The sequence below is a fragment of the Schistocerca gregaria genome, chromosome 2 (genome assembly GCF_023897955.1).
Source record: "Schistocerca gregaria isolate iqSchGreg1 chromosome 2, iqSchGreg1.2, whole genome shotgun sequence".
Classification (NCBI taxonomy): Eukaryota; Metazoa; Arthropoda; class Insecta; order Orthoptera; family Acrididae; genus Schistocerca; species Schistocerca gregaria.
Genome location: NC_064921.1, coordinates 215,745,280 through 215,763,712, shown reverse-complemented (window position 1 = coordinate 215,763,712; position 18,433 = coordinate 215,745,280). Strand labels below are relative to the sequence as shown.

The window sequence follows — 18,433 nt, the reverse complement described above, 5'->3', positions numbered from 1 at the left end:
GGTCCGGTCACTATCAATGGACCACCCTGTAGAACAGCGATTGATTAAAAACGTTTTGAAGTTTTCGATCTCGGCTTTTTTTTCACAAAAATTCGGTTTGTTATATCTTGCCCGACTGGCCAATTTCGTCCTTACAGACTATTTTCAAGCGCAATCTACAAAGTAACAGATCAAAGATATAGCAAGTGTAAGTTTGCTTTACTAACACATAAAAATAATATTTTACAACAGACAACCTAAAATTATACTGACAGAAGTCAATGTGTTCTATAATTATCGCGTTATTAAACTGCGGATACAGGCTATTTTATAGCGAGTGTATAAAGTACAAGAGCCAGAATCGCAACACCCTAGCATATAGCTCATCAAGTATGTTTAAATATAGTTAGTAGCAACTTGTACAGTGCTGTTCTCCAGTGACTTCTGTTGATGCAGTGTGGACTTGCATACAACCCGCGATGGAGGACATTCACTAAGAAGAAAAGCTGGTCCTTTCTTCTGTGACTTTTTTACACTCTGGTTGGAGATCTTGCGGGCTCCTACACACAAAATAGAGAAATAGTGTCGTGTGCCTAACCTGGCACATAAAGTACTCTTCTGTTACATGCTTCACACCGCACAGCAGTGTAGCTGAAAGGACATGATGTCGCAAACAGATTCATGCAATTTCACGACTACACCTTCAGTAAGTATGAAGACAGAATTTTAACCAAGCATAGGAATTCAGAGTTTTAGTTTCCAAAAGAACTGTACTATTTTACGATATGGATGCACATACAACTTTTATTTATTCACTTTTATTTTAATTCTTTTTTGTATTATTAAGTTTCGGCTTTTCAAACGTTGAAGTGTTAGTTCTTTTTTGTATCATTAATTTTGTGATCTAAGGGTTTACAAATGCTGAATGCGTCATCCACCAGACGCACGACAACTATCCAGAAAATAGTCAAACTCTTCCCATACTTTTGCGAGTACGTCTCGAGTTAGTACATTCATGTCTGTTGCAATGAGGCGTCACCGTTCATCCAACGATGTTGGAAGGGGAGCCACACAGAGACCTTCACAAACCCTACAAAAGGATAAAACTCCCTTACCATGAGACGAGGCAAACTGGAAGGCCAGTGAGGCAATGCAAGATCTGTACGCTCCGTACGGCGGGTGTATCGTCTAGGCAGCTCACTGTCAAGAAGTTCTCTTGGAAGTAGGTGGTACTTCGTTCTGTTGAAAACTGAAATTGTGGAAAACGCCAGTTGTTCCTGTAATCATCTTGAAGTCAGATAAGAACGAGCCGTAAAACTTTTCTCGGTGATCGCCGCAATATACGTTCAGCTTAGGAGAATCCCTCTCGTGCCCGATTATGTATTGGTGTGTTCCCATACTGTTACGTCATAACCGTTCTCGTTTCCAGTTTAATGGAACATAGTCTCATTACTGTGAACTAAACATAAAAGGAATTGTTATCTTCCATTTTCAAGCCCAGAAAGCGTTCACTAAACTCTAAACGCAGTTGTTTACCACCATAATGAAGACGATGAACAGTAAACTCTCTATGTTTTGAAAGACATACATCGCCGCAAATCACGCAAGACAGACGCACGTGGCTTGGCCAATTCTAGGTTTATGCGAGGAGCAAACGTCTGTGCGTTAGATGAGTATGTGCCAAGCAAGATCGTAAGAGATGGAAAAGAGCCACCGAGTTAGAAAACTGCTGCGGAAGCAAAGGGAACTTCACAGCAAAAACATAAACATAGCCAAAGCGTTGCAGACAAACAAAAATTACGCGAAGCGAAATGTGGTGTGAGGACGGCTACGCGAGAGGCGTTCAATGAATTCGAAAGTAAAGTTCTATGTACTGACTTGGCAGAAAATCCTAAGAAATTTTGGTCTTACGTCAAAGCGGTAGGTGGATCAAAACAAAATGTCCAGACACTATGTGACAAAAATGGTACTGAAACAGAGTATGACAGACTGAAGCCTGAAACACTAAATGTCTTTTTCCAAAGCTGTTTCACGGAGGGAGACTGCACTGTAGTTCCTTCTCTAGATTGCCGCACAGATGACAAAATGGTAGATATAGAAATAGACGACAGCGGGATAGGGAAACAAGTAAAATCGCTCAAAAGAGGAAAGCCCGTTGGACCTGATGGGATACCAGTTCGATTTTACACAGAGTACGCGAAGGAACTTGCCCCCATTCTTGCAGCGGTGTACCGTAGGTCTCTAGAAGAGCAAAGCGTTCCAAAGGATTGGAAAAGGGCACAGGTCATCCCAGTTTTCAAGAAGGGACGTCGAACAGATGTGCAGAACTATAGACCTATATCTCTAATGTCGATCAGTTGCAGAATTTTGGAACACGTATTATGTTCGAGTAATATGATTTTTCTGGAGACTAGAAATCTACTCTGTAGGAAGCAATATGGGTTTCGAAAAAGACGGTCGTGTGAAACCCAGCTGACGCTATTCGTCCACGAGACTCAGAGGGCAATAGACACGGGTTCACAGGTGGATGCCGTGTTTCTTGACTTCCGCAAGGCGTTCGATACAGTTCCCCACAGTCGTTTAATGAAAAAAGTAAGAGCATATGGACTATCAGACCTATTGTGTGATTTGATAGAAGAGTTCCTAGATAACAGAAGGCAGCATCTCATTCTCAATGGAGAGAAGTCTTCCGAAGTAAGAGTGATTTCAGGTGTGCCGCAGGGGAGTGCCGTAGGACCGTTGTTTACTTCACAATATACATAAATGACCATGTGGATGACATCGGAAGTTCACTGAGGCTTTTTGCGGATGATGCTGTGGTATGTCGAGATGTTGTAGCAATGGAAAATTGTACTGAAATGCAGGAGGATCTGCAGCGAATTGACGCATGGTGCACGGAATGGCAATTGAATCTCAATGTAGACAAGTGGAATGTGCTGAGAATACATAGAAATAAAGATCCCTTATCATTTAGCTACAATATAAGAGGTCAACAAATGGAAGAAGTTAATGCCATAAATTATGTGGGAGTACGCATTAGGAGTGATTTAAAATGGAATGATCATATAAAGTTGATCGTCGGTAAAGCAGTTGCCAGACTGAGATTCATTGGAAGAATCCTAAGGAAATGCAGTCCGAAAAGAAAGGAAGTAGGTTACAGTACGCTTGTTCGCCCGCTGCTTGAATACTGCTCAGCACTGTGGGATCCGTACCAGATAGGGTTGATAGAAGAGATAGAGAAGATCCAACGGAGAGCTGCCCGCTTCGTCACAGGATCATTTAGTAATCGCGAAAGCGTTACGGGGATGATAGATAAACTCCAGCGGAAGACTCTGCAGGACAGACGCTCAGTAGCTCGGTACGGGCTTTTGTTGAAGTTTCGAGAACATACCTTCACCGAGGAGTCAAGCAGTATTTTGCTGCCTCCTACGTATATCTCGCGAAGAGATCAGGAGGACAAAATCAGAGAGATCAGAGCCCACACAGGCATACCGACAATCCTTCTTTCCACGAAGAATACGGGACTGGAATAGAAGGGAGAACCAATATAGGTACTCAAGGTACCCTCCGCCACACACCGTCAGGTGGCTTGCGGAGTATGAATGTAGATGTAGACTAAGCGCATAACTCTGTTACACTGACCCTACATCTTGGACGGGCACACGTGGGCCACCTGTGGATTTCCCATTACACGAACAACGATCGTTAAATGCTTTCAGCTGTAAGAGGTGGCACCTCCTATAAAGTCACGCTAGATCTGAATTGCATTTGTTGAAATGGAGTACGCAAAACGTCTTTTGTTGCTACAAGATAACCACCTCGACTTGGCGCTTATTTGGCAGCTTGCAACTGGCGCCAATGTAAAATGGCACTTTCGATGCTTGAGTTAAGGTTTTCCCCACGTCTCTGCCTTCCTTCATGTATAAAAGATAATTTTGTGAAATCGGATGAATCTTTCTGAAGCACCTAGTACTATAACTTTTTTTAGTTTTGTGTCAAATTGAGTTTAAAGGTTTTATGGTGTATTAGCTGAACAAATTAAAGTCACTGAAAACATGTGTAACTGAAATTTATTTTGATGGTTACACAATCCGGCACCACCACTTAGCGCTTCTTCAATAAAATAAGTTTTATGCAAAGCAGAGGAAGTAAGGAAGGTTGGGGTTAATGGTCCTTCGTCAGTGACGTCATTAATGATGAAGTACGAGCTAACACAACTGGTTCTTACAGCCATGATTTCTTTAACACGTTCATGCTGTCCCCGAGTATTGTGGTCCTCAGTGTGGGGCGACATGCGTGCTCATGTTTCCTCGCCTCTGGCTGCGCCGTTTCTCCTGTTTCTCGCCGTGGGGCGTCGTCGTATTCAGACGCTGTAGGCTACTATTTTAATGTACTGGACTTTTATTTCGAAACCGAAGTGAGTTCATTCTTTTAAAACAACGAGAGATCAAATAAAATAACTGTAAACGAAATTAATCACGAATTATGTGATACCTCATTTTTTTTGAGGGAGCTCTCTCGTTGAAAGGTCTCACAAACTGTATTCGCAGCTGTTGGTTGCGCCTGGCTAATAGAAAACACATCACACGTTATCATATTGCTTGCAGCATAATTGGTAGCGTCGAGCGTAAGCCATTGGTGGTGCATGCCGTCTGATGGGAGGATCTAGTGTGAGCCACCTTGTTACGCGCCGGCGTGAACGTGTTAACGTCATTCAAACCTTCTTATGTGTTCTTCTTCAGTCAGCTGACATAACAAGAAAGTGTTGATAGGTATATGAATCCAAGGAACGTTGCTACGTGTCCGTATGCGCACTTCACTACAGCTTGGTGAGCTGCTTCCTTTAGCTGAGCTGCAACAGGCAGCGCAATGCTAAGCCCTGATTGGGTACTGGGGTGTCGGATGTGCAGCGAAATAAATTCAGTATTATTTAAAGACGTCGTCGTGTAGCAATCTGCATAAGGGCAACAAATCTCTCATCAATGTACTCATTAGCAAGTACTTACAAAAATAACCTCACTATAACATTTGAAAATAAGAAACGTTACTAGCCGGGCGCTGTGACCGAGCGGTTCTAGCCGCTTCAGTCCGGAACCGCGCGACCGCTAAGGTTGCAGGTCCGAATCCTGCCTCGGGCATGGATGTTTGTGATGTCCTTTGGTTAGTTAGGACTAGGGGACTGATGACCTCTGATGTTAAGTCCCATAATGCTGAGAGCCATTTGAACAAACGTTACTAACAATCGGAGTCACTTTGTGCATTGCCGGGTTGTCACAAACAAGGAAGTGATCTGTGCTGGCGACAAGAGCAGAGTGCGAACCTTCCGAGGAGCCAGTGAGGTGGAATGTTGGCAAAGCAGATGAATTTCATATTAGGAAAGTTATTTATTGTTCATTCGTGAATGAAAAATATTTTTGTGACATAGACAGGGCGGTCCATTGTTCGTGACCGGGACAAATATCTCACGAAATAAGCGTCAAAAGAAAAAACTACAAAGAACAAAACTTGTCTACCTTGAAGGGGGAAACCAGATGGTGCTATGGTTGGCCCGCTAGATGGTGCTTCCATAGGTCAAACGGATATCAGCTGCTTTTTAAAAAAAATAAGAACCCCCATTTTTATTACATATTCGAGGTGTACGTAAAGAAATATGAATGTTTTAGTTGGACCACTTTTCTCGCTTTGTGATAGATGGCGCTGTAATAGTCACAAACATATGGCTCGCAATTTTAGACGAACAGTTGGTAACAGGTTGTTTTTTTTTTTTTAAATTAAAATACAGAACGTAGGTACCTTTGAACATTTTATTTCGGTTGTTCCAATGTGTTACATGCACCTTTGTAAACTTATTATTTCTGAGAACGCATGCTTTTACAGTGTTATTACCTTCTGGGCGGTTTGGCCGAGCGGTTCTAGGCTCTACAATCTGGAACCGCGCGACTTCTACGGTCGCAGGTCCGAATCCTGCCTCGGGCATGGATGTGTGTGATGTCCTTAGGTTAGTTAGGTTTCAGTAGTTCTAAGTTCTAGGGGACTGATGACCTCAGCAGTTAAGTCCCATATGCTCAGAGCCATTTGAACCATTTTTTGTGATTACCTGTAAATACCACATTAATGCAATAAATGCTCAAAATGATGTCCGGCAACCCAATGCATTTGGAAATACGTGACGTGTAACGACATTCCTCTCAACAGCGAGTGATTCGCCTTCCGTAATGTTCGCACATGCATTGACAAAGCCCTTACGCATGTTGTCAGGCGTTACCGGTGGATCACGATAGCAAATATCCTTCAACTTTCTCCACAGAAAGAAATCCGGGGACGTCAGATCCGGTGAACGTGCGGGCTGTTGTATGGTGTTTCGACGACCAATCCACCTGTCATGAAATATGCTATTCAATACCGCTTCAACCGCACGCGAGCTCTGTGCCGGACATACATCATATTGGAAGTACATCGTCATTCTGTCATGCAGTGAAACATCTTGTAGTAACATCAGTAGAACATTACGTAGGAAATCAGCATACATTGCACCATTGAGATTGCCATCGATAAAAGTATCCTTCCTCCCATAATGCCGCGCCATACATTAATCCGCCAAGGTCGCTGATGTTCCACTTGTCGAAGCCATCGTGGATTTTCCGTTGCCCAATAGTGCATATTATACCGATTTACGTTACCGCTGTTGGTGAATGACGCTTCGTCGCTAAGCAGAGCGCGTGCAAAAAATCTGCCATCGTCCTGTAATTTCTCTTGTGCCCAGTGGCAGAACTATTCACGACGTTCAAAGTCGTCGACATGCAATTCCTGGTGCATAGAAATATGATACGGGTGCAATCGATGTTGGTGTAGCATTCTCAACACCGACGTTTTTGAGATTCCCGATTCTCGCGCAATTTGTCTGCTACTGCTGTGAGGATTAACCGCGACAGCAGCTAAAACACCTACTTGGGCATCATCATTTGTTACAGGTAGAGGTTGACGTTTCACATGTGGCTGAGAATTTCCTGTTTCCTTTAATAACGTAACTATCCGGCGAATGTCCGGACACTTGGATGATATCGTCTAGGATACCGAGCAGCGTACATAGCACACACCCGCTGGGTATTTTGATCACAATAGCCATACATCAATACGATATCCACCTTTTCCGCAATTGGTAAACGGTCCATTTTAGCACGGGTAATGTATCACGAAGCAAATACCGTTCGCACTGGCTGAATGTTACGTGATACCACGTACTTATACCTTTGTGATTATTACAGCGCCATCCATCACAAAGCGAAAAAAGTGGTCCAACTAAAACATTCATATTTCTTTAAGTACTACACGAATATGTAATAAAAAGGGGGCTTCCTACTTTAAAAAAAGCAGTTGATATCTGTTTGACCTATGGCAGCGCCATCTAGCGGGTCAACCATAGCGCCATCTGGTTTCCCCCTTCAAGCTATACAAGTTTCGTTCTTTGTAGTTTTTTCGTTTGACGCTTATTGCGTGAGATATTTGACCCGGTCACTATCAATCGACCACCCTGTATGGCTCATTTTTCTTGTGTGTCGTAGATAACTGATCGACTACAAATTATGTTTTTTTTTACCAATGTAATTTTAGTGAATAACATAACTGGAATCCTTTGTGGAATTTCGAAAACTTTAGTTGATAGTCTTGCTAAGCCTGAATACCCAAGACGGGTTTATCGGTAACCCATTTCAAGATTCTACGACTAGTTTTCACTTCGCTCGGGCAATTACTTGGAATGAAGACGCCAGACCAGTTTTTAGAACTATGCAATTTTTTTCCGATGCGTTAAGAGTCAACTGTGATTCCCTCTGGACTGCAAGCTCAGTACAGATGTGGTCAATACTATGATTACAGTGCTAACATTTTTTAGGAGGAAGATTACTAAAAACTGAAAAATATAACCAATTATGAAACAGTCGTATACTGGACAACTGATGGCTTATTAATCAAACGTAGCTGCTACCAAGGAACAATTCAGGCATTTCGGAAGCGGTTAGGGAAACTGCGGAAAATTCTCTCCGTGTGTGTTGACACAATCATTATTTTGCTTTATAATGGTACTGGTGTCGTTTTGGGTCATCAGTCTTCTGACTGGTTCGATACTGCCCGCAACGAATGCCTCTCCTGTGTCAATCTCTTCATCTCACAGTAGCAATTGCAATCTACGTTCTCAATTATTTGATGGAGATGTTACAATCTCTCTTTTCCTCTACTTTTTTTACCCTCTATAGCTCCTTCTAGTACCATGGAAGTTTTCCCTGACGTTTTAACAGATGTCCTTCCATCCTGTCCCTCGGCGATTCTCCGGAGGACCCCACATTCCCTACCTTATCAATCCACCTAATTTTCAACATTCTTCTGTAGCACCTCATTTCAAATGCTTCGATTTTTCGTCTTTTCTCGTTTTCTCACAGTCTTTGTTTCATTAGCATACAATGCTGTGCTCAAAGCGTACGTTCTCAGACATTTCTTCCTCAGATTGAAGCCCTTGTTTGATACTAGTAGGCTTCTCTTGGTCAGGAATTCCCTTTTTGCCAGTTCTAGTCTGCATCTGATGTCTTTCTGTGTCCGAAGGTCATGGACTATTTTGTTGACTAGTAGCAGAGTTCCTTAACTTCATCTACTTCGTGATCACCAATCATGATGTTAAGTTTCCCACTGTTCTCATTTTCTCTACTTCCCATTACTTTAATCTTTCTTCGATTTACTCTCAATCCATATGCTGTACTCATTAGACTGTTCATTCCATTTAGCAGATCTTATAATTCTTCTTCACTGTCACTCAGGATAGCAAAGTCATCAGCTAATCCCATCATTGATATTCTTTTACCTTGAATTTTAATTCCACTACTGAACCTTTCTTTTATTTCCATAATTGCTTCTACGATGTAAAGACTGAACAGCGAGGACGAAAGACTACATCCCTGTCTTACGCTCTTTTTAATCCGAACAATTAATTCTTCATCTCCCACTCTTATTATTCCTTCTTGGTTCTTGTACGTCTTGTATATTACTCGTCTTTCTCTATAGTTTACCCCTGATTGTCTGAGAATTTCGAACATCTTACACTATTTTACATTGTCAAACGATTTTTCAAGGTCGACAAATCCTTTGAACATGTCTTGATTTTTTTCAGTTTTGCTTCCGTTATCAACCGCTACGCGAGCATTGCCTCTCTGGTGGTTTTACCTTCCTTAAAGCCAAACTGATCGTCATCTAACACATCCTCAATTTTCTTTTCCATTCTTTTGTATATTATCCTCGTCAGCAACTTGGATGCAAGAGCTGTTACGCTGATTGTGCGATAATTCTCACAACTGTCGGCTCTTGCAGTCTTCGGAGTTGTGTGGATGATGTTTTCCGAAAGTTAGATGGTATATCGCCAGACTCACACATTTTACACATCAACGTAAATAATACACTACTGGCCATTAAAACTGCTACACCATGAAAATGAAGTGCTACAGACGCGACATTTAACAGACAGGAAGAAGATGCTGTGATATGCAAATGATTAGCTTTTCGCAGCATTCAAACAAGGTTGGCGCCGGTGGTGACACCTACAACATGCTCACATGAGGAAAGTTTCCAACCGATTTCCCATACACAAACAGCAGTTGACCAGCGTTGCCTGGTGAAACGTTGTTGCGATGCCTCGTGTAAGGAGGAGAAATGCGTACCATAACGTTTCCGACTTTGATAAAGGTCAGATCGTAGCCTATCGCGACATTGCTGCTCGCGTTGGTCGAGATCCAATGACTGTTAGCAGAATATGGAATCGGTGGGTTGAGGAGGGTATCATCGTATCACTAACAGTGGAGATGACAGGAATCTATCCGCATGGCTGTAACGGATTGTGCAGCCACGTCTCGACTCCTGAGTCAACAGATGAGGACCTTTGCAAGACAACAACCATCTGCACGAACAGTTTGACGACGTTTGCAGCAGCATGGATGTCAGCTTGGAGACCATGGCTGCGGTTACCCTTGACGTTGCATTACAGACAGGAGCGCCTGCGATGGTGTACTCAACGACGAACCTGGGTGCACGAATGGCATAACGTCATTTTTTCGGATGAATCCAGGTTCTGTTTAAAGCATCATGATGGTCGCATCCGTGCTTGCCGACATCGCGGTGAACGCACATTGGAAGCGTGTATTCGTCATCGCCTATACTGGCCTACCAGCCGGCGTGATGGTATAGGGTGCCATTGGTTACACGTCTCGGTCACCTCTTGTTCGCGTTGACAGCACTTTGAACAGTTGACGTCACATTTCAGATGTGTTACGGCCCGTGTCTCTACCCTTCATTCGATCCCTCCGAAACCCTACATTACAGCAGCAAAATGCAGGACCATATGTTGTAGGTCCTGAACGGGCCTTTCTGGACACAGAAAATGTTCGGCTGCTGCCCTGACCAGCACATTCTCCAGATCTCTCACCAATTGAAAACGTCTGGTCAATGGTGGCCGAGCAACTGGCTCGTCACAATACGCCAGTCACTACTCTTGATGGACTGTGGTACCGTGTTGAAGCTGCATAGGCAGTTGTACCTGTAAACGCCATCCAAGCTCTGTTTGACTCAATGTCCAGGCGTGTCAAGACCGTTATTCCGGCCAGAGGTGGTTGTTCTGGGTACTGGTTTCTCAGAATCTATGCACCCAACCTGCGTGAAAATGTAGTCACATGTCAGCTCTAGTATAATATATTTGTCCAATGAATACCCGTTTATCATCTGCATTTCTTCTTGGTGTAGCAATTGTAATGACCAGTAGTGTAGTTTTGTAGCCATTTCATTGCAACTCACCTTGCAGTTTGTCTTCGAGGGAAGCACATGAAAATTCACGACATCCACAAACAGGTTGCCCCATTATGCAAACATAAGTTTTGAGAGGTGGATATGGGGCCTGAAGGTGGCGTACTAAATTGCCGAAACTGATAGAGAAAATAAAATAAAAAACTTCTCAATCTGCATGGGTGTTTGGCAAATATCTTTGTTAAATATCTGACCAACCACTATCCCACGTCCAGAGTGGATCAGCAGAGACATTTCAAATTATATCAGGTGCTGATAACGCCCTTTCACACGAGTACGAAGCATCTCCGTGGCCTTCACTGTGACCACCCAACATCTACCACTATCCACGACCCCCGTTATACCCTTCACTTCTTTTGCCACACATTATATTTTTCTAGTAACTAGGACAATATCGCATAATGAAGTCAGTAGCAGCGTGTAACCAGATTAGCTTACAAATGGTACATCTGTGGACCTATGTCTACTGGGATGCCTTTGGTTCTGCTGTCGTATTATTATATACCAGGATAATATCCCTGGTGGACACTAAAAATTCGTCCGAGTTCTACCTTGGCAGCTCCCGGTAGCCGAAGCGCCTATGTTAATGACCAGCAGACTGCCAGCTGGGGGGGGGGGGGGGGGGGGGGGAGGGGGGGCGGAAGGCTGAGCGAGTTGCGGCAAACTAGGACACTATTGCAGCACGAGGGAAGAAAGACCGAGCATCCAAGTCTGTAAACGAAGTGTAATGTCATCGTGATAGCCGAGAGACACCGACATACTATTGGCAAACCAGAGTGTCGCAAGGTACAATGCAACAATAAATATTTATGAGGGGAGGCTATTGGAGATGACCCATGGCATGCCTATCCATCTTCGATCGTCTATGGCGCCACAAGTACTGCTGGGAGGACTCTGCCGCTGCTAGCTGCAGTTGTAACTTCCAAGGCAATGCAGGAACTGCCATCACCCTGTAGGCCTGCTGGAGGCTTAACCTGTATGACCAGGATGCTGTCAGTCAGCCACTTTCGAGAGGGAGGGCTACTTCTGCTGTTCATCCCGCTCCTGTGGCAGACATCAATGTTGCTGGCTCCTGTCACCTAAACGGGGGCTGTGGGCTGACCCTTGCCTGACAGTGAGTCCAGTGCTTGACCTGGGGGCGTGTCTTCTGAGTGCAAATCTTCGCAATCAAAGAGAGAAGTTTGGAGATCGATACATGGAGCTGGAGGCCACGCTTCATCCACAGGTCGATGGCTGCCTGGTGACGTAGAAACTGCCACCCAACACATTGATGCACGGGCGAAACTGCAAGTCGAGCACACGCTGGCCTCTGTCTGTTGAAGTGGCCGCTATTCTGCCAGCCAGACTGTGGTGCTGCGCCTCGGGAGACAATCCTTTATTGCTACTTAATATATGTGGTATTGTCAATAATGATTTCTTGGATTTCTCGAGCACAACTAGGTCCTCACAAGCGCATCCTGCCCGACACTCTCCTGCCGCCTGTAGGGGTGTGGGACTGAACTCCTGTATCTGATATGAGAAGTGGGATACTATCCTGGGGCATAACATCCAGATGTAGCGGTTGTGTCTCAGACCCCTACAGACGTCAGGGAAGAGCTGGGCAGAATACAGTGGTGAGCACCTAGCTACACTCAAGAAAAAAAATTGACGATAAAATATTCATTAAGAGGTACTGCAGGATTGTCTCCTAAGGCAGGGCCTCAGAGTCGGGCCGACAAGACGGCGGCCTCTTCACCAAGGAGAGGCCGGCATGCCTCTCCGACTGGCAGTTTGGTTGCACATTGTGGCGTCGGGTGGCGATGTGTACGTCACCAGGTAGCCATCAGATCGAACTTCAAAGTACTGTCGCTGATGGCGCAGATTTTTCATTCAGGAGACACGCCCCCAGGTCCACCTGGAGTAATGGCTGTCACGTAGGGGTCAGCCTCAGCCCCCGCTCAGGGGACAGGACGTAGCAGCATTGACGTCTACCACAGGAACTGAACAAGAAGCAATAGTGGCCCTCCCTCTTGGAGGTGGATGACGGACGGTGTAGGTCAAGCATCCAGCACGCCCGCAGGATGAGGCAGTTTCTGCTCCCTGTCGTCGTCGTCTCAGAAGTTGCCACTGCAGCTGTCAGCGGCAGAATCCTCCCAGCACGACTTGGAGCCCCATGGATGATCAAAGATAGATAGGCGTGCCGAGGGCTGACATCCGTAACCTCCCCTCTCATAGCTGCAACTGAGACAAGGTCTGGAAAGACAGCAATCAGCATTCAGAAAATGAGACATTTGTTATGGTGGCGCTTTTCCTGTTCTCTGTGGCGGTGGCGATGGCAATGACATCACGTATCCTGGTTTTCCATCGTTCTCAGCCTTACTACTGGCTTCAGACTTACGAAACTGCACCTTTCAGACGCTCTTTTCTGCTGGGTCGTCATCTGAATACTCACTGTTGCATTGTACCTAGGCCTTCCTTGCGACGCTCTGCTTTGCCAGTAGTATGACGGTGTCTCTTGGATACCACGATAACATTAAGCTCTGCTTGCAGACTTGGGTGCTCCGCCTGTCCCTGATGCTGCAATAGCTTCCGTGTTTGCCGCAACTCGTTCAGCTTTTTCCCCTAGCTGGCAGTCTGCTGGTCATCGAAATAGACACTTCGGCTTCTAGGACTTGCACAGGGCAAAATTTGGACGAATTTTTATTGTCCGTCAGGGATATTATCCTTGGGCATAAAAGTGTACTATCACTCGCCTGAGTTGCCACAATTAATTATGACCCAACCTGTAAGTGCGCCACAGTGTCGTAGTCATAGATGATATATTTGATTGTTGAATAACGGCCGGCCGAAGTCGCCGAGCGGTTCTAGGCGCTGCAGTCAGGTCGCAGGTTCTAATCCTGCCTCGGGCCTGGACGTGTGTGATGTCATTAGGTTATTTAGGTTTAAGTAGTTCTACGTTCTAGTGGACTGATGACCTCAGAATCTAAGTCCCATAGTGCTAAGAGCCATTTGAACCATTTTGAATAACGTCCTAGCACTTTCACGCCGTTCAAACGATCTAATGTTGTTGTCAAATTTAGAACTGAAGGTATTGCAATACGATCCTTCCCATCATAAAGGATTATAACTAGCTGTACTAAACTCACATCCCCAGTCTCATGGAAAAATGTTTGTTGATACGCCCCTTAGGAAGAATTTGGAAATAATTTTTAATGTTATTCAATTTTACACTTGAAATGGAAAGGCGAAGAAATAAGATTCAGTTGTAGTTAAATTGAAACGAATGAGGCTTAACTTCATGGAGTTTCTAATTAGAAAAAATTGAGGAAGTATTTTTTGGCGTTTCATGAAATTTGGAGAGCTGTGGCCCTGATTGTACAGAAATTATTTATTATGCCATTCAGACGCCCTACAAAAGCCGTAAAAATATCATGTTTTTACAATTTATTACGTTCGTCTACGGAACAACTCCACGATACCTGAATCGTGTTCCGAAAAAGTGCGCAACAAATCAAGCCTTCCATACTGAAGGGATTTTTCGTGGATTACCAACGCATAATTCTAGTCCCAACAATGATTTCTGAAACCTGACATATTCACACTGGTAAAATTGTGCTACATTTACAAGAGTTTTTTTTAATGTGACGCTTCCAGTGACAGAGTCCATAAATCATCAAAAGCATGCGTGTCTATTGCATAATGTTGCTAAATTTCAAATCTTTACATATATAATTCTACTGTACGTGTGTATGTCACTGAACTCCTCCTAAACGGCTGGTTCAAAATGGCTCTGAGCACTATGGGACTTTACGTCTATGGTCATCAGTACCGTAGAACTTAGAACTACTTAAACCTAAGTAATCTATGGACATCACACAACACCCAGCCATCACGAGGCAGAGAAAAAACCTGACCCCGCCGGGAATCGAACCCGGGAACCCGGTCGCGGGAAGCGAGAACGCTACCGCACGACAACGAGATGCTAAACGGCTGGACCGATTTGAATGAATTGTTTCGTATGGGTTTGGGTGGCGCTATGGACGGTTTAGATTCACAAATCAGCCCGGCAGATGGCGCTGTAGTCGGTATCTAGGTTATTTATATATACTGCAACTAAACGGCTGGATCGACTTGAATGAATTTTTTGTGTATGCATTCAAGTAGGGGCCTGGAAAATTTATATTCTTAACTCAGCACGGTAGGTGGCGTTGCATTTTTGTGTGCAATATTGAGCGTATTATATTCAGATATAAGTTGCGTGCACAGGATTTCGTTTATTTTTTGACATTTTAATTTGAGTGTATTATATTAAGTGCGTTCTGTTATTTTGACATTTTAATTTTTTTGTACGGTGTATTTTGATATTTCAGGTGTCGCATTTCAGTGAATATTAAGTGTATTATATTCACATATAAGTTACGTACATAAACCAATGCCACGTCTTCGTGGACGAGGAGGAAATATTGGTCGACGAACTCGGAATTCACAATTAGTCCAGAATCGTCGGTTAAATAGATCGGCAGAAGATCAACTGACGGCCAATGAAAATTTAAGAAACCAGGCTGCAATCAGACGTGCTAATGAAGGTCAAGAGCAACGCAACGAACGCCTTCGATCTAATGCATGGAGACAAAGACTGGCCCATCAGCGAGTCACCGACACACTCAGAACACGTGAACAACAGCCTTTGCAAGTGTATCGCGCATTGACACGTGCATCACTTCTTCACCTTGCGTTCGAATATGAGTCAGACATCGACTATTCACATTCACAAATTGTAATCGGTGCTATGAACAAAGAACGTCAACGCTGTCATGCACTCAAATACAAAGGTGAATCGGCCAGTTTCCACTGTGCGTCTGGAACAGTTGTATAGCCACCATTGAAAACACTATTTGCTGGAGCTTCATCTCAATCTAAATTGTTTTTCTGTAAAATTCGCAAATTCAATTCGTGCTTTCAAATTTGGAGAAACAAAATTATTCATAATGAGGATGGTCGCAATTTTCAACCAACGTTTAAGATTCAGGGCTAAGTGCATCCTCAAATTGGTTCTTTAATGCCGATGCCTGATACCGACTGAAAACTTCTGTAAATCTACTTCATGAGTGATGAGGAGCAGCAAATAAACGGACGCTGCCAGTACAACCGTATCGAGCAGATGGAGGAGCGAGAAATTGTGGGTATTTTAGAACTACTTTTACAGAATCACAACCAGTTGGTCCAGTTGTCCAATACCGTTTCAAAAAGACTGCAAAACGACAACTATACGATCGTCATCAAAGCAGACAAAGTACCATATGGGCAGCACGCGGACCGATACAATGCACCGACTATTAATGAACTTGCAGTTGCTATGGCTGGCGACTCATTTCAACGTCGAGATATACCAATCCAACACAGAGATAACACAGTGCATTTGATTGAAGACAGTCAACACTCTTACGATGCTTTGCAATATCCATTGATATTTTGGGAAGGAGAAGATGGATATCATTTAAATATCGAACGAAGAAATCCAGCAACAGGTACAATCTACACATGGCATTACCTAATATTTTATTTTCATGCAAGATCAAACAATGTCGATTTGTGGGTTGGATCTAGAAAATCCGGTCTTTTCACATGGCCAAGAATATATGGTGTGTTCTCGCGTTGGAAAACCGTCAAGTTTATTCATTTATACTCCTCAGGATTTGACTAAACATATTGTTCATCATCTCGCATTAAGATAAAATTAAACAAACATTATTAATCAGAACGAATTGTTTTTAGAAATATTGATGTTATTTCAAAATAAAGAATAATGAAATTATTATATTATTTGTCTTTCATTTCATACTTCGTTTAATATCCTAATCGCTTGAAATATCATGCAGGACAACGTCTGTCGGGTCCGCTAGTCAGGTATAAAAACTGTCCCAGGACATAAATACTGTTTTAATAAATGCGTATTTGCAGGACAGAATGTATAAAAACTAGAGATCTACTGAAAGTTTTGAAATATCTTACTCTCTCTCTCTCTCTCTCTCTCCTTATCTATCTCTGTTTGTCTGTCTTTCTCTCTGTCTCTGTCTCTGTCTCTGCCTCTGTCTCTTCTAAGGTCATCAGTCCCCTAGAACTTAGAACTACTTAAACCTAAGGACATCACACACATCAATGCCCGAGGCAGGATTCGAACCTGCGACGTAGCCGTCGCGCGGTTCCAGACTGTAGCGCCTAGAACCGCTCGGCCACTTCGGCCGGCATCTGAGAAAGGTACTTAGCTGTCTTTGACGAAAGCCTTTAATAGTTTAATTTATTTGGTTGTCATGGATGGATGAAGTTAAGAGAGGTTTCAAAATATAGAACAAAAATATCGCACGTACCTCCAAGATTAAGTTGCGCAGTGCCTTGGGCACTTTCTTCATCATTGGAGACGATGCACTGGTACATCCCCGCGTCTGAGCGTTCACTGTGATGGATCTTCAATGTCTGAAAATCAAATTATTTTTTTTGATGCATCTAATTTTTCCAACAGATTTGTTTTTAAAAATATACGTTTATTACAAACCTTTGTAAACGTAGATCTTAAATTGACGAATATCCTATACTACATGCGTAATTTTATGGTTTTTTTAGATTGTACAACATTTGGCATTGTCTTCACTACCTTTTCATATTTATTTCTTTATTTTGGTACTCTTTTCATGACTGACTGTAAAACTAGAAACAAATCTAAAAGGTAACAAATTGATCAGGCAGGAAATCTAAACTGCAAATTATGAGAATTAATTTAATAGTTGTTTTGGTAGGGTGTACTAGAATTAATATAATAATTGTTTTGGTAGAGTGTACCAGAGTAAATGAAATAACAAATGCAGTATCTTGCAAAATGAAGACTATACAGACATAGACGAAAGGGACAGTTATGCAAGAAAGGTTCTGAAGCAAATGTTAAAATATTTTATTCGAATTGCACACATGTTATCTCAAGGAATAAAAGTAAGTCACGCAAAAAATAAAAGTGCAAAGGAAGCACACGAAATCATTCGTTAAAATATGATATTTTACACAACAAAGAAAAATAATATAACTGTTAATATGATACTTATTCATATAAAACATAAGTTTAGAAGATATGTGTGGTTAGAAAATCTCTCTGTGTACCAGGTAGACATAACTTACGCTTAAAACAAGTATTTTTCCGTCACTGGCGACATACATAAATCAATTTTATACGAGTAGTTGAAATTTACATCATTTTAATAAAGTGAGAAACCAAAACTATAAACTGATGACTATATCACTGTGTCATATGAGAAAGACCACAACTCAGAAGTATTAACAGGTTTCAGAAACCAATTTTGCGTCACTTTTTCATCTGCAACGAGCGAGGTAGTGCAGTGGTTAGCACACTGGACTCACACAAGGGAGGACGACGCGTCAAACCCGAGTCCGGCGTCCAGATTTAGATTTTGGGTGATTTCCCTAAATCGCTCCAGGCACATGCCAGGATGGTTCCTCTGAAAGCGTACGGCCGATTTCCTTCCAATCCTTGACCTAACCCGAACTTGAGCTCCGTCTCTAATGACTTCCCTTTCGACGGGACGTTAAACCCAATCTTCCTTCCTTCCATTCATCTGCACCTCTGTTTGTC

At 43.0% G+C, this 18,433-nt stretch overlaps 1 protein-coding gene across 1 annotated transcript in view; it reads right to left on the bottom strand.

Annotated features, from left to right (window-relative positions):
* Nucleotides 1-18,433, bottom strand: part of LOC126335707 (Down syndrome cell adhesion molecule-like protein 1 homolog) — a 371,152-nt gene that overhangs the window by 256,080 nt on the left and 96,639 nt on the right. The window contains exon 4 of the mRNA XM_049999164.1: nt 17,163-17,268. Within this exon, the coding sequence (XP_049855121.1) occupies nt 17,163-17,268 (106 nt within the window). The remainder of the gene's footprint in view (nt 1-17,162; nt 17,269-18,433) is intronic.